Consider the following 25435-nt stretch of genomic DNA (forward strand, 5'->3'; position numbering starts at 1 on the left):
TTAAGTTCCTCCCTTAAGGCTTTTTTAAGATGTGTTTCTTGTGGAGCGTATTAACTATAAACACATCACCTGAGACTCCTTTAATTTCCCCTTTAATGAGAATGAAGTTTCTCTTTCAAATAACATCTTTCATGGTAAAAATATTTGGATCCCATATGCTCATTAAACCACCCGATCTATCATGGGCATTCTGAATATGACATTCATACCTAGAGTTATCCCACATCTTATCCACTTGTATATTACTAGACTCCACCATATGTGTTTCTTGTATTGCAATGAAACCGATTTTATGTTCCATTCTTTTACCCCTAACCTGCTCCCATTTATTAGCATCCCCAACCCCTCTAATATTATAAGACAGGAAATTTATTGGTCTACATTTGTCACCTGATCACCAACAAGCACACCTCTAACCAAATCAATTCTGTCCGACATCCGAAATGTCACTTCTTCCCCCACGTTAATAGTGAGTCTTACCTCTTTGTCAAGATCCAATGTTCGGCCTTCTGTAACAAAGAAATCCCCCTTATATGATAGCCTTCATGGGATGCAATGTTTTTGTGTTCAGATGTATTTTTCTTTTTTTTGTTATTTGCATCTTGTAATTAGAAATTATATTTGAGAAAAAGGCTAAACATTTGAATTTACAAGTTTGGTACTTGAACTTTCATCAACTTTTGTTAATTTATATAATAGTTACATATTTTACCATTATTCAAAAACTAACTACCCCGTGACTTTTTATTACCATAACTTTTTCAACGTTAATATTTTTTTAAACAAATTACATCATAAAAAAGAGAATTTTATTCTCTTTAATTTGAGTATAATATTTCTATACCTTTTAACTATAAAAAATTAGTATACTACGAAATAACCGGTTAGGATTGGTAATAAGTCGAGTCAGACGAGCTCAGATCATGTGTAAGACCAAATTAGGGTTGTAACGAGTCGATACAAAAGGGTTAATTTAGTCGGTTTGTGTTGGTACGGTTTTGAGTCGAAAGGGGCCAGGTTAGAACATGTTTCAGTTTAAAACGGTGCCGGGTCGGAAAGGGTTTCAGATCAAAAGAGGCTGGTTTAAAAAATTATCTATTTGAAATTACTCTATATTTAAAGCTTTGTTTTAGATCAAAAGGGGTTGGTTTACTGTCTTTGCACGAATTACACGTCTGCATTCAGGTTATGTGTGCACTATTATCAAGTGAATCACGTACCGACACTGATTATGCGGTTGATGTTAGGTTGTGCACGCACTCCGCCGCACCGTGCGGGCACCCAACTTTTATTAAAAGTTTTTTTTAGGTTGATATGGAAGTGTAGAACAAATCTTGGCTTTGACGCAAGTTTCAGGTAAAAACTGAGTAAAACCGAACACTCGTCTTAACGAGTTAGCTAATGTCCAAAGTACCAAAAGTTTAACTTATCTTTTTAGTTATGATTTATTTTATATTACTCACATTATATAAGAATTTGGATGTGTTAGAACAAATCTTGGCTTAAATCAAATTTCGGATAAAAACCGAGTAAAAGTCGAAATACTCGTCTTAACGAGCTAGTCACCGTTCAAACCACCAAAAATCTTTCCTAACCATTTTAACTTGTGTTTTACTTTAAATTATTTACTTTTATAAGATTATGGTATGTCGGAACCAAACTTGGTATTATACTAAGGCGCAGGCCGACTTACACTCGTTTAAACCCCGGTTTAAAACTTTAATTAATAAAAATTCTCAAACTTGTTAAGCTACTGATTTTATTGAAGTAATTCATATATTTAAATAGTTTGGTAAGTTGGATTACGATTTGGTACTTTAGCAAGTCCCAAACCGTCTAAACCGAACAAACCGTTAAAAGTCGGAACTTGATGTTTACATTAGCAGGATTGAGCACACTAGCACTAAACCAACTCCCCTATGTAAAACTTAACAAAGGTTGAGTAAAACTAAACATCAAAGACCCGGTTTCATATAAAACTCATATTATTTTATACATATTTTATTTTACCGAATTTCGTAAATTATAACTTAAACTCCCGAAAACTTAAACCTTGTTTTTATGAACTATTTTATCATTTATATTTCATTTTCAAGACTCATATTAACTCAAAATCTTTCAATCTAGGACGCACACGTTAAACCGTTTGGCTCGCTTTCTTGAAGTTTATATGTTCTAAGTAATTCGTAATCAAAGTCACTTATTCCAAGTGAATAATTTCATCCCCGTTTTCTTTTTTATACTTTGGGGGTAGCTTGCATACTTATTCAAACAAAAATGATTTAAAACTTGAATCCTCAAACCGCAAACGTTAGTTTATGTTTTACTTAAAATAATTACTCGATTGTGTGTTATATGCCTCATATGATTAATTGCTAAGTGTTTATTGCTTTTGTTGGTTGGCTTCATCCCCATCCTCAATAAGTACGATCATACGCTCCTCCTTGTAATTCGGTAGTTGTACCAATTAGAAATGAGCCTCATTTATTTATGATTTATATGTCGCAATTATCGTTATTATTTACGGTTTCACATAAGAGTTATGGATTTTGCCTCAAATTATACATACAAAAATTATGGAACTGCTCACCAACATTCGTGTTGACAAAATATATTTTATGCAATATTACAGGTTTAATAATCGGTTGAATGAAGATTGAAGATGTTATTTTATTTTAGACAGTTTAGGTTTTTAGTTAAATGAACTATTTATTTCCTTGTATTTTGTTTTATTGGTATGAACAAGATGTGATGTATGTGGTTGTCAAATGAAATGAATGAGTTAATTAAATATTGTCACTTTAATAGTGTCATTGTGTTTATGTGCAATTCGTCGCGGCCCGACATATTCCGTCGCCTTTGATCGGAGTGTGACATAAGAAAGTAGGATTGTCTGATAACTTCCTCATCTACATATGTAACAAATATTTTTATATAGGAAGTGAGTTGATTATTAGATTTATGTAACGATGATTTGTGTTTGGTGTGCTACAAGTTACTCCCCTACATGACAACTTATACCGTTAACATCGCTGGAAAGCTCTCGGTGGTTAAGCTTAATACGGGTGACGAGCGCACTCCCTTCCCCCGTTTTTCAACTTAGAACTTCTCTAGCGATGCTCCAGTAATATATGTTTAGAATTTAGAGCCTTTATCCAGTGGGTTTTTTATTTGACCCTCAAGAATGTTATCTGAAGATTGGAAGTAGCGAATATTAGTAGCTTTGTAAAAGAAGAAAAGCGTATTATAGTTCTTACCATATTATTTTTCTAGCTTGTGCAAGTAGTTTCAGAATGACATGAAAAAGAAGAGCAGTTTTCTAATTGAACCTAATGGCCTGTTTGGTTCACCGGAATTCAAGGGATTTCCTTAGAATTGTAATTTGAATTCCATCTCTTAGTGTGTTTGGTTGGTTAACAAAAGGATTTGGAATTGGAATTCATTCAAATCAAATCACACAAATGAAGGAATTCAGATTACTTCACTATTTGGAAGGATTTCATGGGATTGTGTGTGAATACCATAAATAACCCTCTGTCTCTACCACCAGATCCAAACTGTCGCCGCTAATCAACACTGACACCCACCACCAACCAATGCCCAGTAGCCGGGTCACCCGCCACCGTCGTTGTCGCAGCCACTCCCGCCACCGAGCAACACCGGACGCCGATAACAACCGAGCAACACCGCCACCGCCGTTGTCGCAGCCACTCCAGCCACTCCTGTCGTTGAAGTGAGAGACGAGTAGGTGTTATGGCTGCCGGCGCTGGTTGTCGCCGGAGATGGTGGTTAGCTGCTTTAGAGATGAAGAAGGAAGGTTACTTGGTTGAGTGGTTGAGGATATAGCAGACATATTTGTTTCTTTGACTCATGTTTTGATGTAAGGGCAAATTTGTCTTTTTGAGCTATTTTCCAATTTCAATTCCGTTAACAAAGTTATAACCAAACACATCAAAGGATTTGCAAAAGGGATTTAAATTCCAATTCAAATTCTAATTCCAATTCCAATTCCAATTCCAATTCCAAATCAATCCGTGATGATAATGAACTTTAAGTCATTTATTTAGTTAGCATTTTTTTAATTTGTTTTTAATTAGTTTCTTCATTTAATTTGGCTTCATTTAAATTACAAGACCTATATTTTAATTTTACCATTCTTATATTCTTTTTTAGTTTTCACGTAAGTTAAAAATAAAATATTATTATACATGTACGAATGCAAGTATACATGACGACCCTTCGGCAAACTTATATAATTCCGACACCGATAAATATAGCCCATATATTTCTAGTAATATTTTTTGACTTAGAAATTCTAACATATGATTTCTGATTATCCAAACAAACTAAAAGATAAATATTGAGATTTATGGTATCTGTTTGATAAAAAAAATGGTTTTTAATGCGTAACATTCTAATATTTTTGGCCCTCAATTTTAAAATTCCGCCACCGAATACTCCACTCTAGTGGTGGCATCTTATTTGTTTATGCCGCCACAAAATCACACCCATGCATCGATCATAGTGCATGGAAGAAGCTTCAACTGTCTAACTTTTCTTTTTGTTTAACAACCTATGTTACCTACCTTAATTAATTAATTCATATTTTATTCAGGTTTGAAGTTGAGACATTCTTTTTAAGATGCGAGCATCTGTATTGAATGGGGTAGCCTTGCATTAACATTGAAAAGTTTTATTTATATTAACTAGGTAAATTGGAAATAAATAATTCTAACTTTTGTGTATTGATCGATAATAATTCAAACTTTAAAAATCACTATCAGCGGTTCCAACTTTTAACTATTTTTTGTCTCAATGGTCCTCCGTTAAAAAACACTTAACGCCGTTATGTTTTTTCCCTAGTTTCAAGCCGATGTTTTATGGCTTTTGATTGGAAGAACGATACGATTCGACTGATGTAAAACTTATCTCTAAACGGTGATTCAAATGACTTGAATTTTGTTTATTGGAAATTCAAACACCTGAATTGAAACATTGTTTCGTCGTTTGGATAACAGTTTCGAGATAAGTTTTACATCGGTCGAATCGTATCGTTCTTCCGATTAAAGGCCCTAAAACATCGGTTTGAAACTTGGGAAAAAACATAACGGCGTTAAGTATTTTTTAATGGATGACCATTGAGACAAAAATAGTTAAAAGTTGGGATCGCTAGTAGTGATTTTTAAAGTTGGAATTATTATCGGCCAATACACAAAAGTTGGGATTATTTATTTCCATTTTGCCTATTAAATATTATTTAGGGTTATTTCAAAATTGAAGAGTCATTCTAGTTTTACTTTGACCTTTCTAATAAATTAGGCTGAAGTTGAAATACTTGGCCAAATTTTCAATATAAAACTATAGTTACTTTCTAGGAAATCAAAGACATCTTAGTTTTTCTTCTGGGTTTGGTTTATATCCAAAACCGAACCTTTTGTTTTGTATTTGGAATCCAAGTCGATGTAAAATAGTAAATCAATACATAGTCATATACGCGGGATGTACAATGTATCTTATTACCATAGTGTTTATGAAACTTAGTAAAACCAAAAACTAAGCCAAACTTTTAAAAGAAAAAAAAAACATGAGATTTAGACACATATTGGTTCTAAATTAAAAAAAAAACATATAAAAAGTTTATTCCCGCATAAATAAATGGTTGAAATAAGAAAAAAAAAATCAACCATTAATGTGTATGCTCTTTTTCCTATTCTCGAAACTATCGTGATTTTGATGTTCAGTGACTCAAATTATTTTGATTGTTGATTATCGTAAACTAGTTTTTTTACCCGGTGCAATGCGTCAGGGCAGCTGGCAAATCATCAGCATTTAAAATCTGGGCGTCGGTCTAACCCGAGCGTCACTACGGTGGGTCGACACGAATCTAGTTGGTATTGAATACGTTCGTTATAGTGTTGGTATCGGATACGTTCGTTACAGTATACAAATTATTGGTAAAATTTGAGCGTTAAAACTCAAAAAACTTAATTTGTCAAATTAATATAAAAAACAAAATATTTGAAACGATATTTATTTGGTCGGCAAATCCCGACGGTTCCTAAGTGTTGTCGGTCCCGGGCAATGAGGCAATAACTCGATACAAAATTGGTCGGTTTTGATTACGTGCGTTACGGTACCGAAGCTAAAAAACAAAAACAAAAATAAAAATAAAAATAAAAATTGAGGTGGACCAATGGCAAATTTGGGGGGTGGGGGAGGTCGGTAAACTTGCGCTTTGGTAAAACCTGAGTGTTATTTATCACGGACATTGAGACGACGAGTCTGCGTGAATTTGACGGTTCCATAAGTTTTTATTATGCTACTGGAACTAAAACAAAAAATGATGTTTGGTCGGTTTCCTTTACGTTCGTTATATTAATCGAACTAAAAAAGCAAAAACAAAAAACGAAATCTTGGACCAATATGGTGATATATATAATTATGAACTTTGCGGCACCAAAGTTCATAATTATATATATTAGTAATAGTAATTAATGATTTAGAAATATTCTTACACTTTTTAAACATCATAGCATTTTTAGCATAAATCAAACGTAATCATCCCGCTACAAAGCGAATTTTGTCCGCGTATAAAAAAAATCAAAAATTAACCAATCACATGAGCTTGATGATCTAGGTATTTATTTCACCATACTGTCGTGCTTTCAGGCGAGTGTTTACAAATACTGGCTTTAGATGAGACGAGTGTAACCAAATGTTGTGAATTTAGCTGGTAATCCACTTAGAAGGCTCGTTAGCCGTTAAAAAAAAGGTTGGATACATTTTTATCATATGCAACATGAAAATGAAGAGATAAATGCTTTACATGAAAAAATAAAGAAATAAAAAAAAATGGCGTTGAAAATAAACGTTCATTAACGCCACGGCACCTCTTCTCACGTTACCTCCACACCTTACACACACACTCTATCTCTTTTATTTTAAAACCCACCATTCTCTCCGTCCGTCGGTGATCCACATGGATTCATATTCAAACTCAACCACCGCCACCCTCCGTCTCATCCAATCCGACAACCACGATGACCCTCTTTCCAAAATCCAAGCCGCTAAGGAAATCCGTCGCCTCACCAAAACATCCCAACGATGCCGTCGCCAGTTTTCCGACGCCATACCCTCCCTCGTTTCCATGCTCCACTATCCCTCTCTCGAAGCCAAAGCCGCCGCTCTTCTCGCTCTGCTTAACCTTGCCGTCCAGGACGAAACGTAAGTTCATATTTATTATTCGATTTTAATAATCCAAACTATAATATAACCTGCTGGTCGATATACCAATAATAAACTATATTTTCTTTCAGTCTGCCCAATAATAATATTAACTTTCACTTTTTACCAGTAACATAATTACTGATAATAATTTTAACTTACACTTTTGTTCTGTGATATAAAATAATCGAATATTTAAATCTGCCTGATAATAGTATTAATTTTCACTTTTTACTGTAACATAATCACCAATAATAATTTTAACTTACACTATAATTATCCATAGATTTTACCGTAACATAATCACCGATTAACGAGATTTTGTTTATAAGTTTTTCTTTCATTTCGTTATCAAGTATAAGTTTTTAGGTTGAAACCGGGCGGTGATAATTGGGATTATTAAAATCCAGTTTTATTGTTTATTATTTTGAAGTTTGATTTGATGACAGTTTTTGATATGGATTTGAATTAAATAATTGTTTTATGATTTGGAGTGTGGTTTCTGTCATTTTCTGTGCTTATTTGTTCATCTTTTCGCCTCGGATTCATCAATTTGGAAAAAGGAGAAGACAGTGATATTATATTAATTATTGTTATTGTGTTTATGGTTTCACTTTTTCATCAATCACTGGTGTTCTGATTGGCCACTTGAAAAGATGAAATAGATCAAATTAAAGCCTGATCTGGATCATAATACCGTTGATTTCATGATTAAAATGAACAAGCATGTGAGAATCTGTTTACATATATTAGCAGTTATGTTTGATTGCTTTAGAAAGTATTGCTTTTTCAGTTGAATAATTCAGTTTGAAGTTATATTGTGGTGGTGGTGGTGGTGGTTATTTTGGAGACTGGTTTATGTTGTTTTCAGGGCCCTGCTTCTACGTGGCCAAGTTTTCTTCCTAGGATACTGCTGAAGAAAGGCATATGCTGGTTGAAACCAAATTAAAATAACCCTAAATTGTTTTTACTTAAATAAACATTTACAAACAGATTAAAATGAATCTTTATATTCGATAAACTCGTTTTCCGAGAAGTTTAGAAAACTCATGGGGCCCACGAGTAACTGATAACCATCATTGTGTTGATTCGGTAGAAATATTATTATTGCATCTGCTTAAGTGGGCGTCTATCAAGCCATGTGTGTGTGCTTAACATGAACGTGCGTGTGTCGCCTTGACATTTATTGAAACATTGTATTTAATATGCGCACATGTGCGTGTGTAAGAGGCGATCGGGTGCATGTATCACCTTGACATATGTTCGTATAACCTTGACTGATCATATAACATTACAACCGTTGCATTTAATACGTGTACAGTCGATTAACATGTTTGTACACCTGATGCTTTATAATTGGGCATGGTATCTGATGCTTTTATGATATGGATAATGTTTATCTTTTGTGGTGGGGTGTCTCATGCTTGCTGTTATGCTTTTACTCACTTGTCACTTTTTCTTTTCTTTTATGCCTTTTCACCTTTGTGTTTTATCTTCTACATGAAGCTAATTATCCCATCACATGTCACACAGCCTGCTAAACATATGACTAAAGTTTATTTGTCTGGAGAAATTAAGATTAAACAGCCACTTGTATAGTTGTATTCTTGCTACAATTTCAAAGTTCAACTCTTCAAATATTAAATGCCATTCCTTTATATTGCTTTAGTTAAACGTGTGATCCAGAATCACACATAGGCTCTTTAAACGAACCAAATGTTCAATGAACCATTTGGCGGGAAGCTTGTTTATGTTCGTTTAATAAATGAACGAACACGAATGCAATTTTTGTTCATTTAGTTAAACGAAAGGATATGAACAGATCTCTTGTTCGTTCGTTTATGTTCATGAATGTTTGTTAGTTTACGCCTGTCTAAGTTCGTTTGTGTATATAATCATTTAAATCTTTAGGTCCATTACATTTTAGTCTACTTTTATGAATAATAAAATGTCACCCATTACACTTTTTTATGTTATATTTTGTTCAGAAACAAGATCAGTATTGTGGATGCTGGCGCGTTAGAACCTATTCTCACTTTCTTCCAATTAGATAATTTAAGCATGGAAGAACATGCAACGGCTTTATTAGCCACACTATCCGCATCACCTGTAAAACGATTAACCATCGGTGCATCCGGTGCGGTCCCGTTTCTTGTACAAATCCTTAACCAGGGTACCCCACAAGCCAAGATGGATGCAGTGATGGCTCTAACCAATCTCTCATCAGAAAAAGATAATCTTACCCTCATCCTTAAATCCCAGCCTATTCCTTACCTGGTAAACATCCTTAACCGCTCCAAAAAATCCTCAAAAATCTCAGAACGATGCACTGCTCTTCTGGAATCATTAGTCGGTTTTGAAGAAGGACGGGTCTCACTAACTAAGCAAGAAGGCGGTGTGCTGGCGGTTGTTGAGGTTATTGAGCGCGGGTCCCCACAAAACCGTGAACACGCGGTTGGTACACTTTTGACTATGTGTCAAAGTGACCGGTGTAGATATAGAGAACCAATACTTAAAGAAGGTGTGATTCCCGGTTTGTTGGAGCTCACAGTTCAAGGCACCCCGAGTTGTCAAACGAAAGCGCACGCTTTGCTTCGGTTATTGCGGGAGTCACCCTATCCGAGATCCGAACACGAGCCAGATACGCTTGAAAATATTGTGTGTGATATTATATCACAGATTGGAGGTGAGGAACAAGGTGGGAACGCAAAGAAGATGCTTGCGGATATGGTGCAAGTCAGCATGGAACAGAGTTTGAGGCATTTGCAACAAAGGGCTTTGGTGTGCACTTCATCTGAGGTTTCTTTGAAGTAAGGATGTGTTTGTTTCAATGTTCCATGAATATGGTTTATGGGCATTTTGTGAGATCAAATGTTGTTATGTAGGGAATTAAGCCAGTCCAGGCCTTTTGTGTTTGGTGGGTATCATGTGACTGGTAAATGTTGTGTCACTTGTGTGTTTAAAAAACTTTGTACATTTGATTAGTTTCTACAAGCCTTTTGAATAAATTATAATTTTGCAATTTGCATATGTTATATGGCTTTTAGAATAGACATTGTTTGATATCATTCAAGGAGCATCACTAAAAGTTGCATTGAGTGGGGATAAGGAGTGTCAAACTTTAACAGCACATTCTTGACCATTAACTTTGCTATGTTTCTAGACCAGGATTTATTAGTGGGCTTCTATGTCTCTTTTTGGTCTTAAGAATTTAAAGAAAAGCAGGGGCTAATTTGTAAATATATATCACCAAGTATTTGCTATGACTTTGGTGGTGTAATGACTATATATGTTGCACTAAAGGGATGTATACAGATTTTTTTGTACATCAACCTCACCTCTCTCAAAATTACCTATTTCAATTTCACCTATTCCCATCTTTGGCACCTCTTATATCATGAATATGGGCATCTTGTTATGATCACAATAGTTTTGCGATCCAACATCGAATTTCTACAAACACAAAGAAATATATGTTGCGTACATGTACTTTTTTTCTTGTGGAATAACTGGATTTAAAGATAATAGAAGATATGCAAGATATGATGAATGCAACCAGAAATTAATAATTTTTTACTGTCATTAAGCATTTAAGATGTGGCTCCATAGGTTCCATCATTGATGCTTAGATGTGTTTTTATTGTTTGATGTTGTAATGTGTACTATCATCGTCCTCTAGGCATCCTAATATTTTAAAATGACTCAAAATTTAGTAACCACTTCTTTTAATGAGTATTACATTTGGGCCATCAAGATTTACACCATCAAAAAATGTGGCTGTGTTTTTGTAATTAAGTAAAAACATCATACGCATACTATTAGGGTGCTATAAAGGGGAGAGTTTACACGATAGCAGTATGTAAACAAGTGAAACATTGTATAATGTAAATACACTATGTGTGTTATGAGCATACTTTAATGTATTCACTTGTGAATATACTACTTCTAGATTATAAGAACTTTAGTATAAACAAAACTTTATTTGCATACTTATTATTTAGTCACTAATGAATACACTATGTAGATCTAAACTTTATTTGCATACTTAGTTAATGTATTCGCTAACGAATACACTATGTAGATCTTAGACAATATACGGATGGTTCATATATTAGTGTATTCATGGGTGAGATACGCTACCACTCGATTCTTAGAACCTTTGTGTACTCGTACGTTGATTTTAGGATTCTTATTTAGCGTATTCAGTTATATTTACACTGTGTAAATTTTTTTTGGAATTTATTACAATTTATTCATTGGTGAGTACATGTGTGGATGGTTCACCTAACATTGGATGCTTACAACCTTGGTGTATTTGGTGGTGAATGCACCATTTATGGAATTCTAATTTAGTGTATTCACGGATGTATATTTTGAAATAGAGTTAAGTGTCATCTTATTACATATGGTTTGACCAAATATACAACTTTAGTACCTATAATTTATTTTATGCAAATAACTACCCCAGGTTCAAAAAACGTGCATTTTTAGTACCTTTTTTAACCCCGTTAATTTTCATCCGTTAAGTCCGGGGTAATTACGTAATTTCATTATTTAAATGAGGGGTGTTGGTAATTTCACTATTATATTTTTGTTTTTCTTTTTCTTTTCTTCTTTTCTTTCTCCCCGTCTATAAAACCTTTCCCCCAAATCAATATATTATAAACCCTAATTCCCCAAAATTCCAACAAACCTCAATTCCTCAAAATCGATCATGGTTATGTGCTCTTGTGGTTCGCCAACCATCATTCGAACGTCCTGGACATCATATAATCCTGGTCGATTCTATTGCTGCGCTAGGCCGGTAAAAGTTGTTTATTTTTTTTACTTAATTCATCTGTTTTGCTCCAATTTCTAATTGAATTCATAATGTTTTATTGGAAGGGACGAAACTGTGGGTTTTTTCTTTGGGTTGACCCCCCTATGTGTCAGAGAGCAGTTGCTATTATACCGGGGCTTTTGAAGTCAATTAACGAACATAAGAAAATGCAAGAAAGTTGTATGAGTAGAACTCAAAACTTGAAGAAATTGGAAGAGAAATGACAAATGAGAACAAATGGCTAAAGCAAATGCTATTAATTTCATGGGTGTTTTTCATTTGCTATTATCTATTTCATTAACTCTAGTTAGTACTCATATGTTTGACTTTAGCAATCTTATGTAATAGTGTTGTTTGTGGCCTAATGCAAGTACTCTAATGTAATTGTGTTTGTACTCTAATGTAATTATGTTTGTGTTAATGACATATGTTTAGCTCTTTATGTTTTGCAGTTTATTGAGTTTGTTTGTGTGTTGAAATGACACTTTTTGAAATGCATATGATGTTTATTGAGTTTGTTTGCTGGTTATTGTGTTTGTTTGTCAATATTGCATTCATGAAATGCATATGCATTATGCACTTTTGTCATGATAGTCAATAACATCTAGCATCCATGAAATGGCACTTTTTGACATCCAAGTCAATATTGCATTTATGAAATGCATATGCATTATACACTTTTGTAATCCAAGTCAATAACATCCATGAAATAGCCCTTTTTGGCATCCATGAAAATAGCAATTTTTGGTCAATATAGTCATCCATGAAATGCATAAACAAACTTCACAAGACAACCACTTAAACATAATAGCAACAATCTGCAACAATCCAAAAAGTTTCATAAACAAATCTACAACAATCCACAAAGTTTCATAAGCAAATCTGCAACAGTCCACAAGTTATGTCATGCAGCAATCTGCAAGTTTTCATAAACAAACTACAATGACAACCACTTAACAACAGATTTAACACTCAAACCATAATAGCATTACACAAACATTTGTCAAGAGTCTACAAAGTTTCAAAGAACATAATGCAAGCTTCAAAGTTTCATAACAAGTTTCAAAACATATAATGCAAAGACATAATAACATAAGTTTCATTACATAAACATAACAAAAGTTTCATAACTAAATTGCAGCCCCACTTTTGGTTCCAGCCCTTTTCCTCTTCTTTTTACCAGCAGCATTAGCACCAACAACTTGTTTTTTAGCCCTTGTTCTTTTAGCAGCAACCTTACCAGCCTTAACAGAACCACCTTGTGCCCTCTTGCCACATGACCTCTTGTTATGTCCCACCTGCTTGTAAGTGTCGCATATTACAGACCCACATTCCCTTGTTAATTTACCACATTTTGAAAGTTTTTGGCTTAACTCAAGAATCTCCTTAGCAGACTTCTTTCTCTTCTTCTTTGGTCTGCCTATTTGCTTGTGATACTTTAGGGCTGTTAAGGTAGTTAGGCATGGAGAGATTGGCCATAAATCCACACTATTAATTTGTTCTAAGGTTTTTGCATAAACCTTTTTCCAAGTCTCTAACCAATATGCCTCATCCACCCACCTCTCTGCTATCCCATCACCTTGTCCGTTCATGGTCATATTATAAATACAAGCCACTGCATGCCTGCAAGGCATGCCCATAAGTTCCCATCTTCTACATGAGCAAGTCCTTTGTTCCATATCTACTGCTCTTTCCTCATTGGTAGGACCAGTAACTTGATATTTGGTATTTCCATTCCAAATAACAGTGTATAGATTTGCTTTATTCTTGATTTTCTCAAATATGGTTGTGGCAACAGGTGTTAATGGCCCTTGACACTTAGCAATGGTCTTATGCACCACAGTCATCCTTTTCATCATATATTCCCTAATGTACTCAATGCAAGTAATAATTGGTTTGTCCCTTGCAAGAATCAGTTGCCGATTGAAGACCTCACAAAGATTGTTCAACAAAACATCACATTTTGGCCTAACTGCAATAAATTCAAGCAAATATAACATCAAACAACTTATATCTACATGTTAATGAAACAACTGATATGAAATAACTCATTTATCAAATAACTCATATCTACATGTTAATGAAACAACTGATATCTACATGCTAATGAAATAATGAAATGTACATACCACTGAAATAAGCTCTTGACCAGTGTCTAGGTGGGATCTCTTTCAACCAATCATGAAGTGCTTTATCTTTATCTAGTATTGCTTTCATACTTTTTTCAAATTCCTGTGATGTGGTTGCAAAGGCACATTTCTGTAGCATGTTTTTGTACATAACACCTCTCCACCTTGGCTTCATATTCTCATGTATATGCCTTAAGCAATACCTGTGTTTAGCACTTGGAAAATACTTTTGTATAGCTGGTATTATGCCCTAAACACAATAATTAAATGTATGTAAAATAATAAAAACAATCATATGTATGTAAAATAAGCAAACAATTAAATGTGTGTAAACAAACCTTTTGCCTGTCACTTATGAATGTGAAGTTAGTATTGGAGTACAGATCCAAATCTTCACCCAAACACTTCAAAAACCAGGTCCAACTAACAGTTGTCTCAGCCTCCACCAATAAGAATGCTACTGGATAAATCCCATTATTTGCATCAATTCCAATAGCTGTCAAAATCTGCCCTGGAAAGGTCCCTTTCATAAAGCACCCATCAAGACCTAGTATATCTCTACCACCAAGCTTAAACCCTTCCTTTAGTGCACCAAAGCAGATATCTATTCTCCTGAACTGCCTTGTGGGACTGCTAGGGTTGCAACAAGGTTCAATATATAGTTTCACTGTCGTACCTGGATTAGATCTAATAAGCTATTCAGCGTAATCCTTTAGATAACCATACTGAGCCTTAAAATCTCCAAGTACCTTCCTTTCAGCCATGGACTTAGCCCTGCTCATCTGATATGGGGTAATCTGCACCTGATATTTCTTTGCCAAGTCTTCTGCTAGATCTCTTGGCTTAGTGGTGGAATTGCTGCTTTTAATGGTTGGTTCAATTTCCCTAGCGAACCAATTTATTGTGCACAAGCTCACATCTCTTGTTTGCAAACAGGTGTGCTCCTTAAAGTATGTTTTAACAGTCCAACTACCTTTATTTCTAACATTGGATATGTGTAAAGTCCAAGGGCAAGTGGGTACCTGGTCTTTCTTTTTAGGTTTGGATTTTACAGAAACACCCTTTGATGTCTCACTAGAAGATGCTAGAGATCTATCCTTGGAAGTCCCAACTACTTTTATCCCATCCTCTTTACTTTCATACCTAACATGGCTTGGGTCCATACCTAAACATATCACCCTATATCTATGGTTATCATTTAGCTTAACATGTAATTGCCTCCTTGAGTCAATTGCATGTTGTTTGACCACCCACTTTATAGAATCTTTATCATCAAAAGTTTGGCCAATGTAAAAGGGAGAATTCACATTTTATGTACCTTTATTCTTCTTCCTACTAAGCCTAAGAGCTTGTTCCAATGGTGTCTCATCACCACTAGCACTATCAAACTCCTCTATATCAATCAAACCTAAAGCTTCATCTCCATTTCCATCATCTTCTTCACCTTCATCACTTATGTCAAAGTCCACAGCAGCCCTAAATTCATCTTTATCATTTACATCTATATCATCATCTAAGTAATCTTCATCTATTATGTAATCAGAATCTTCACTCTCATCACTCCCATCATCTGACCCCTTAGCAGACTTCTCACTACCATCATCTGACCCCTCACCACTCCAATCATCATCCCCCTTATCACCCCCATCATGTGACCCCTCAATAGCCTCCTCAACAATACCCTCATCACTACTAAACTGATAACCCTCCTCAACAATACCCTCCTCAACATTCAAATCTTTAACAACTTTCTCAACATTCATTTTTTTCCTAGGATCATCATCATCATCATCATCATCGTACTCAGTATATCCCACCAATAGCAAAGCTATAGTAGGGTCTGGGGAGGGTAAGATGTAGACAGCCTTACCTCTACCCCATAAGGATAGAGAGGCTGCTTCCGGTGAGACCCCCGGCTCGATAGTAGTTTTGCATCAAGCCTTGGACATAAGGCACATAGCACTCAATCATCGGGACACCGGCTGATCGGTGCATGTACCCTTGTCTTTCGGCTATCAACGCCACTACATGATGCCTGATTAACCGTCCGTCACTTTTAACGTTATTTTCACGAGATTAGTAAAATAACATCAAAATTAGTGCAATTTCACTTTTGTCCACCCGAGGGTTCACACATATATACATCATATGTGCGCACCGCAAGCAGGGCTAAATTTAGTGCAATTTCACTTTTTCCTAGGATGTGTTTTGAAATGTTCAACATACACCTCAATAACTCTAGTATGCTTAACATGTTCAATCATTTCAATCACATCCTTATCACTACCTAATGGTCTTAAACCAACATCTAAGTCTATTCCATGGACCCTGTAATGGTATCCTACCACATCTTCTTCTAAATAACCTAGTTCTTCAACCATATTTTTTAGAATGATCACTGAAAAATACTCAGAATGCACCTTATCAATAAAGTCCACATGACCCATATTGTATCTTCTACCTCCTGGACCATTGTTAAACTTGCCACCATAGTGAATTTTTAGTGTAAACTAGTATGGGTCGTTTGCTGAAAATTTAAAATAGAAAACATGTTACAACAACAAATTGATTTAACAAGATGATTGAACAAGAATTTGATTTAACTCATCATATTCATCATCGGGTTCGAAGTTTGAAAACTCCTATCTCACAACCCACAATTCAGCCATACACGATCACGATTGTGGGGAATCGATGATCAGCAGAAGCACCTTATCGATCGCGATTGGAGAATTTAGGGCTAACTTTTGAGAATTAGGGCTAGTGTTTTAGGAACTGGTAATTATATTCTGGTAACGAATATAAAACAAGGAGAGATCAAAATAAAAGAAGAAAACAAATAATAATGAAATTACGTAAATACCCTGGACTTAACGGATGAAAATTGACAGGTTAAAAAAGGTACCAAAAATGCACATTTTTTGAATCTGGGGTAGTCATATGCATAAAATAAATTATAGGTACTAAAGCTGCATAATTGTTAACCCATAGGTACTAAAATAACACTTAACTCTTTAAAACATAATTTGGTGTATTCATTAAAGGATATACTGTATGCGAATAATTCACATATATGGTGTGCATACACCATTATTGAATTATTCTAATATTAGTTTTTTGTTGGTGAATAAATTTTGTTGGTCCTAAAGTGGATGATATTAAAAAAATCATACTTGATGACTAATGATGCTAAAAAAAAGATGATTTATCCATAATAGAGATTTTACAAGTAGAGGTGGAAATATGTATGGGTTGAGTTGGATATGGGTGATGGGTTAGAACGGGTTTAGGTCAGAATGGGTATGGGTTAGGGATGAGCAATTTCGGGATTGGTACCGATTGGTACCGGTACCGGTACCGAAATCGGTACCAATTTGGTACCGTCGGTAATGAATCGGTACAAAAATTTTGAGTTTCGGTATCGGTACCGGTACCGAAACGAATATTTCAGTACCGGTACAAAAAATTTGCGAATTTCGGGACCGGGATTTTCGGTATCGGTACGGTACCGATCTCATCCCTAGTATGGGTTAGGATGGATTTTTAAAATAGAGGGTTAGAATGGGTATGGGTCAAGATAGGTAAGGTTATTCCATCTTGATTCAAGTAAAGGTTAAAATGCAAAAGGTTTTAAAAACCCCTCAAAAAAATATTCAAAAAATTTAATAAAAAATTAATAACTCGAAATATAAATAAAAAAAACAAAAACTAAAATAACTAAAATGTCTCCCCCGTCGTCCTCAATCATAAAAAAAAATACTAGGTTTCGTCTCGGTTCATGTTCGGTTTTTTTCGGTTCATTTTTTGCTTTTTTTCGTTTCAGTATCTATTCGGTTTCATTGTTTTTGGTTTTTGTTCAGTTTCGATTTCTCCGTTTTATTCGGTTTAGGATGGGTGTGGGTCAAGAATCAAGATGGTAAAGTTAACCCATCTTGAACTAAATAAATGTTAAAATACAAAGGGTTTCAAAAACTATTCAAAAAAATTAATAAAAATATATTAACTCAAAATATAAATCGAAAAAGCAAAAAGTAAAATAACTAAAATGTTTCCTCTGTCTTCCTCGTTCATTAAAAAAAAACTCGATTTTGTCTCGGTTCAGGTTCAGTTTTTTTCTCTTCGGTTTTGCTTTTTTTTTTCACTTCGGTCGGTTTCGGTATATGTTCGGTTTCGATTTCTCGGTTACTATTCAGTTCCGTTGGTTTTGTTTGAAATAAAATTGGATAAATCTTGTTTTAGTCCATTCTATCCCATAAACAAACCCATTCTAACCTATAACCAAAAGTTACTAACATATTCCTAACCCATCTTAACCTTCTTGCAAAATTCTTTTAATCTATCTTGAGTCCTTACCCCTCTCAATTTTAAAAGTTATCCAGATTGACCCAAAACAATCCATTTATGTTTGTTTTGTCACCCTTAATTACAAGTATAACATACAAAATATATATGATTTGCGTATAATTATATTTAATCAATGTAAGATTATAAAATTGTATTCAACTCAAAACACACACTTTCTCCTTAAAGCTCTTTCAGAGAATACACATAATACAAGTATGATTTTTATGTATGGGTTCAAGTTCCACTTGTGACAAAATAGGGGTTCCAGGTTAGGCTAGGGGGTTTTCTCACCTAAAGTGAGTTTCCTTTTGAGGTGGTATCCAGGTCGAGACTGATAGGAACAGACTGATATACGAGCTCCCCTACATTGACATGCCAGCCTAGAGGCTCAAGGTTTCGTACTCGGGGAACATAGATGATCGGGTGGACCAGTTTCCCGTCAGTAATTCAAATTGCCATTTAAAAAACAAAAGGATTAGTGCTTTAGAGGTACCCGATAACTTTCTCTATGGAAGGCCGCCGATTTAGGTCCCATATATGCCGTGCGTGAGCCTGGTGCTTTACCACATTGAGCATTTGGGTGTGGGTTTCTCTAGAATCGGTGACGAGCTGGGTCACCAGCGTTATCTATGATCCCGAACATGGATGGCCTTTTGCTATGCAAGGTTTTGTTGGTTCATTCAAAAAGTATTTTTATATATAAATATAAAAATAATAATAATCTATAGTTGAGTATAACAAGCAATAAGGATCCGGTACGATCTTGTGTTGCTCATGGTTGTTGATTTCAATAAAAACCATGCTGGTATAATTTTTTATAAGATTATTAGTACTATGTAGCAGGCATAATCGTAACCACTCACTTTGACCGACTGCCCTAAAATCTTTATTTCTTTGGATGCAAACCCCTTCCTGATCTCGTACAACACAAGTCAACATTCACATTCATATTTTCTTCTTCTTCTTCTTCTCTGGTTGATGATTAGGAGCATTATTCATCACTTCTCCATCTCAACCGATCGCTTATCCGTTTTCAGGCAATTCAGTCCCTACATTTCACTCTTTTAGCTTATACATACGTAACCTTAATTCGATTCAATTGATTCAGTTTGAACAAGCGCAATGGCACCTCCGATTCTATCGCTAGCCTTACCCTCCGAAACCGGTAGGGTTCTCAGTATTCAGTCGCACACCGTTCAGGTTTGTTTTTGTTATTTACACTTATTATTACTGGAAATTGACGCTGTTTGATTACCGATTACTGTGCTTAATGACCTAGATTGTTGAGAAATTGCTTATTTTGATTATTGATGTGTGAGAGGTTGCTTGAAAGTATTCTACTAATTCACACCAATTGCACTTGTTATATTTGAATTAAACTTTATCTAAGTTATCCTTTCATCGATCAACTCTATGTGTTGTGGTAAAAGTAAATGCATGTCTGTAACTAACACTCAAAACGGACTATTATACATAAGAATCCTTGCATAAGAGCAGGTACTAATAACTAACAATTGAAGACTTCCTTAGTTTGTTTGACTGATACAAACTGCACATTTGTGTATCTCAAATATGCATTGATGAATTAGTAAGGAATATGAATATGATACAAAGCAGTAACTCAGCTGTGACTGTGGGCCATAATGTGGACAGTTTATGTTATTAGGTATCTTACAAGTGTTTTATCCTCTCTTTTACGATAGGGTTATGTTGGCAACAAGTCAGCTGTCTTCCCGCTTCAGCTACTTGGTTATGATGTTGATCCGATCATGTCGGTTCAATTCTCAAACCATACAGGCAAGCTTAATGTCTCTATATCTGACACAAACTCTGTGTTATATTTAATTCTTTTTGAATATCAATTATATCAAAATTTTGCAGGATACCCGACTTTCAAGGGCCAAGTTCTGAACGGAAAACAACTTTGGGAGTTGATAGAAGGCCTAGAAGCCAATAATCTGTTATACTACACCCATCTATTGACAGGTATTTGCTAGATAGTAATTCAGTTTTTCTGTCTTCTATACAATAAATTTCATAATCTTAGCATAACGTAACAGAGTTGGATTTGAGTTTGTTTGAGTATTTTACATCAGTTGTTCTTGATGCTTTTACAGGTTACATTGGTTCAGTTTCTTTCCTGGATACTGTATTAGAAGTAGTCAGTAAGCTTCGCTCCATCAATCCAGCACTTACATATGGTGAGTCATTAGCTGATATGGCATGAATCTTTGATTAACAAATTTAGTTGATTTGATCAACTGTTTTACTTCATAAAGAAATTCATATAAATTATTTGAGTCATGTAAAATGTGAATACATCGGGATAGTCAGCATCTGGATTTCCAATAATTTGAAAGCTGGAAATTTTGATAAAGTGAAATCGATATAGGTTGGTGATGAAGTTAGAGTGGCACATTTTCCATCTTTACACATCCGCACATATGTAGATGATGTTTCATGTGCTTTATAGTTTATTCTGTAAAATCTAGAACTTGCAAGTGTAAATTGCATGTATGATGCTAGTGTCATCTACTGATCTACCCATTTCTACAAAGTAAATTTGATTGATTTGTAGAAATCTAAAATCTTGTCAATATTTCCCTCATCAATATATGTTACTACTAAGTGCTGTAATGTGAGTATGTGATCAGCATGCGAGGATTTATATCTGTATGCCCCTAAATCATGTTGCTAGCTTCCACAACTATATCATGAAAAATCATTTATTGAAGAATGTACACAAAGTTTATTCAGGGATTTTGGTTGCAAAATAACATTCCCATTTCTTCTAAGCAAGTTCTTAGAATAATGTGTAGTGGTGTTTTTATATTGACAGGACTACCAAAAATTCCAGTGTTCCTAAATTTAGTTATCAATCAAAGTTAGTAGGCATGCATGACTAGTTTTAATTCAAGGCATGACTTTCTGAATTCTTAGTTGTTAGTTCTTTTTATGGTTGAGGTTGCTCTGCGACTATTCAAGAAGAGGGATGTTTTTTAAGTATATATTGTGTGTTTTATGTTTGTTCTGTCAGTTTGTGATCCAGTGATGGGTGATGATGGAAAGCTGTATGTTCCTGAAGAATTGGTGGCTGTATATCGGGAAAAGGTATCCTCTTGGTACCCACTGAATACAATTATGCAATTACACTTATGAATGCTTTTGTATTTCAAACTTCAGTACTTGACCAATCAATAAAAGTAGTTAATCAAAAAACCAGAATTCATGTATACATACAATTCTCCATGTGACAAACATACTGTTTCTCATCCCTCCTTTTTTAAGCGTGCTTTTAATCCCATTTTACAGTTAACCGCCAGCTCATTCTATTCTTTGTCTGTAGGTTGTCCCTGTTGCTTCAATGTTGACTCCCAATCAGTTTGAAGCTGAAAAATTGACTGGATTCAGGTACGTTAAGGCTTTAGGCATCCTATTTAGATTATAAAGTCTCAATTATAGCTTTTTTGAAGTTTAAATAACAGGTGGGTTCTGGGTCATATATTATTGATAGTTCCATAATCCTTATAAAGTAGTTATTTATATATGCAGAATTGCTTCTGAGCAAGATGGACGGGAAGCATGTAGGCATCTTCATGCTGCTGGTCCATCAAAGGTCCATCTTTTAGTACTCTAGTTTCTATAGTCTTTAACGTTTTTCCTAAAACTAGTTTTATTAATGCTACTGCATTAGTTTCTTAGAGTTAAAACCACATTCACTATTGGTTCATCTGTTGTATCTAATATGTCCTCAGGTTGTGATAACAAGCATATGCATCGATGGGACTCTTCTTCTAATTGGAAGTCATGAGAAAGAAAAGGTTACATTCTTAGATATTTGCTGTTTCTGCATACAACTTTTTTAAATCTTTAGTTTAAATTCATTCTTTAATCTGACTTTTAACCATGATAGGGTCAATCTCCTGTGCAATTCAAGATTGTGATCCCTAAAATCCCTGCATATTTCACAGTATGACTTTTTTTCTGACTCGTTCGGTCAATAAAACCTTTTATTGGTGATCATCGAGGTTGTTTGACGTCTCCAATTTTGTGTTTGCAGGGGACAGGAGACTTGACGACTGCGTTATTACTTGGATGGAGCAATGTAACACAATTTCTTATTAAATTCCCCTTTTTATTATTTTTATTTAATTTTGTATCTTATAGGCAGTTTATTTGTCCTCCAGAAATATCCCAACAACCTTGAGAAGGCAGCCGAGCTTGCTGTATCTAGCTTACAGGTATTTCATGTTCCTATTGTAAGGCCTGTAAACGAACCGAACGAACATGAATGGGCCATGTGCCCATGTTCATGATTGTTTGTTTGACTTTAACCAAACATACGAGTGAACACGAACAATTAAACGAACAAGGTTTTCTTGTTTGCGTTCGTTCGTCAAAAAAATGAATGAGTTCGTTTGTTCAAAAATGTGAACGAACGAACATAACTGATTAAGATGAACAAACATTATTGAGTGAAAACCAATTAAAAAAGTGAGTGTGAACATCAAGGCCTAAAAATTTAATAAAGTTAACTAACTTCTAATGGACCTAAAAATTTATATAACTATATAAACAAACGAACTTTCGTAAAAGAACAAACATAAACAAATTTAAATGAATGAACGTGATCAGGCGTTTACGAACATTAATGAATGAACTAAACATGTGTTCACGTTCGTTCTTTTAACTAAATGAACAAACACTGTTGTATGTGTTCGTTCATTTATTGAATAGACGAACCTTTGCTGAACGGTTCACGAATAGTTTATTGATTGTTCAATTCGCGTTTACCTGCCTACTTACTGTGGGCAATAGGCAAGTCTAAGTTGTCTAACCCAACCTGTGGGTTGCTTGGGTTAAAATATGGATCTTATATCGAACATATATTTACTTACACTTTGAATCTATTAACAAGCATGTATATTTTGGTTAATTTGAATTATTTTTGTGTATTAGTGGTGTTTAAGGATGTGTTATATAACATGTGCAGGCGCTTCTGAGTCGAACGTTAAAGGATTATGAAAAGGCTGGGTATGATCCGCAAACAAGCAGCTTGGAGATTAGATTGATTCAGAGTCAAGACGATATTCGAGGCCCTGAAATTAATTACAAAGCGCAGTTATATGATTAATATGATGTAAAATTAAGTCGGGTATAATCACAACGCTTCAAAACTTTTCTTATACAAACGGTAAGGGGCTACATTTGTGTAATGGACTCTAGGATTTTACATTAATCAAACTCGAATTTTCATTATTTCGTGACGTATATCTACGTCGAGTCGTTTGTCAGTTAAAACAAGTCTTCATAATATATTTAAATCTCATCAAGTTTGAATATGAGATAGTAGACACAAAACAGATTGTAGTCTAATGTCTATCTTATAAATTACTAGTCTCACCATTCTTTTCTACAAAATTGATTAATTGTATCAGTTTATTACGCTAAACTCACTTGACCATAATTTTATGCTTGATAGTTGATAAGAAAGTTGTACTGACACTCTTGATCTCCATTCCCATAGCAACGCCTATGTTACATGACAAGAATAATGGTGTATATGTTATTTTGGTGATTTTAATGTTATCAAAATTATTTTGATATTAAAGAAATGTGTTTGATTGAATCATTGAATGTATAGTTTTGGGCCTTGTTTAGAGGTGTACAAGATCAGTTTTTTCCCAAACCAAACATTTTATAAACCGAACCGGTTTGGTCAAAGCCTAGTCAAAACAGTTTGACTCAAATCGGTTTGGTTTAGAAGCCGGCTTAGGAGCAAGAGAGGTCGACCTGGTCCAGCTCGGTTCGGTTCGGTTTAGAACCGGTTTAAAACTTTTTTTTTCTCCAACGCAGTTCGGTTTTAAAACCGGTTTGGTAGATCATAAGGGGAACCAGTTCCAGAATCAGCGGTTTGGGAACCTGTTTTATTGTCAAACCAGTTATGTTTGCATAGAACTGGTCTCAAACCGGTTTTTTAGTACACCTCTAGACTTATTGGGCATTGACATGCGTTGTTAGCGGGTCCATTATTTTTACACAAAGATATACTATATGTCAATAAGACTAACATACCAAGTCATTTTGATGCTAAAGACAGTGTATGATTGATGGTACATTTTTTACCTTAATGGTAGACGACATGATGACAACCTTCAAGATGGGAAGTAGTCCCCACGAGAGGCACGTCAAACAATTGGGTTGGGACTTGGGAGGTGCAGGATGTACTAGGAAGTATTTCTTGATTTGAGGATAATTTTTTACATGTAAGAAGGATATGCCGAAGAGTAGTTACGGAATATACTTAGGAACACCGTTCCCCTCTATCGGAATAGGATGCAGAACTTCAAAATTGACGGTACTGATGAAGTTTTGCCGATACCATACTCTTCCCCAATGTTTTCATAATCGGATATGACAGCGAACCAGTTCAACCGGTCAGGCTGGCTGAACAACTTTTGCTAAAAAAAATGCTGAAAAAAAATTCAAAAAAAAAAAACTTTTTTAATAGAAAACCGGTTCAGCCGGTCCGGTTTTCCGGTCGGACCGGTGAACCGGTTCAGGTCAGCCGGTTTTCTAGGAACCAAGCGGACTGCAAAGAACCGGACTGGTCATTGGACTGAATTCTGGCCGGACCGGTCGACCGGCCAGTCCGGTCTCAACGACATTGCTCTTCACTCTAATGGTTGTCATGTGTTAGTGTGCTAGTGTATGCTAAACAAAAAGTCACAATTGATTATAACAAGTTATCTTAGTGTTAAAAAGATGCGCATGATTAGATACATTTTTTATGGCGAAAATGGACAGTGTCACACATTAAAGTTATTTGAGTTTTAATGACATATGTTAGATGATAAGTTAATGACCTACGATTTAGTGGTCTATTGGTATGGTGCTTGCCCTTTCACAAGTGTGGTAA

At 35.0% G+C, this 25435-nt stretch overlaps 2 protein-coding genes across 2 annotated transcripts; both read left to right on the forward strand.

Moving 5' to 3' along the window:
* The first annotated feature begins 6979 nt into the window (after positions 1-6979).
* LOC143546137 (U-box domain-containing protein 45-like) lies at positions 6980-10213 on the forward strand. The gene is made up of 2 exons (XM_077037867.1): positions 6980-7224; positions 9213-10213. The coding sequence occupies exons 1-2, from the start codon at positions 6980-6982 to the stop codon at positions 10036-10038; spliced, it is 1071 nt and encodes a 356-aa protein (XP_076893982.1). The 3' UTR covers positions 10039-10213.
* Positions 10214-19638: 9425 nt separating this feature from the next.
* On the forward strand, positions 19639-23744 carry LOC143545684 (pyridoxal kinase-like). Its single transcript, XM_077037528.1, has 12 exons — positions 19639-19716; positions 20220-20313; positions 20398-20502; positions 20634-20717; positions 21554-21627; positions 21863-21927; positions 22069-22132; positions 22272-22337; positions 22430-22486; positions 22577-22621; positions 22704-22757; positions 23510-23744. The coding sequence occupies exons 1-12, from the start codon at positions 19639-19641 to the stop codon at positions 23648-23650; spliced, it is 927 nt and encodes a 308-aa protein (XP_076893643.1). The 3' UTR covers positions 23651-23744.
* Positions 23745-25435: the final 1691 nt, after the last annotated feature.

Source organism: Bidens hawaiensis, unplaced genomic scaffold (assembly GCF_021521415.1).
Source record: "Bidens hawaiensis isolate Kalapana, Puna unplaced genomic scaffold, B.hawaiensis_p1.1 tig00000904_1, whole genome shotgun sequence".
NCBI classification, from domain to species: Eukaryota; Viridiplantae; Streptophyta; class Magnoliopsida; order Asterales; family Asteraceae; genus Bidens; species Bidens hawaiensis.

What these genes read in the sequence shown, in the direction of transcription:
- LOC143546137 (XM_077037867.1), top strand. Translation starts at nt 6,980, where the DNA reads ATGGATTCATATTCAAACTCAACCACCGCCACCCTCCGTCTCATCCAA. An exon ending in CTTGCCGTCCAGGACGAAAC is followed by an intron (nt 7,225 to 9,212) that starts GTAAGTTCATAT and finishes TATTTTGTTCAG; the next exon opens with AAACAAGATCAGTATTGTGG.
- LOC143545684 (XM_077037528.1), top strand. Translation starts at nt 19,639, where the DNA reads ATGGCACCTCCGATTCTATCGCTAGCCTTACCCTCCGAAACCGGTAGG. An exon ending in ATGCTGCTGGTCCATCAAAG is followed by an intron (nt 22,133 to 22,271) that starts GTCCATCTTTTA and finishes ATATGTCCTCAG; the next exon opens with GTTGTGATAACAAGCATATG. An exon ending in TTGCTGTATCTAGCTTACAG is followed by an intron (nt 22,758 to 23,509) that starts GTATTTCATGTT and finishes TAACATGTGCAG; the next exon opens with GCGCTTCTGAGTCGAACGTT.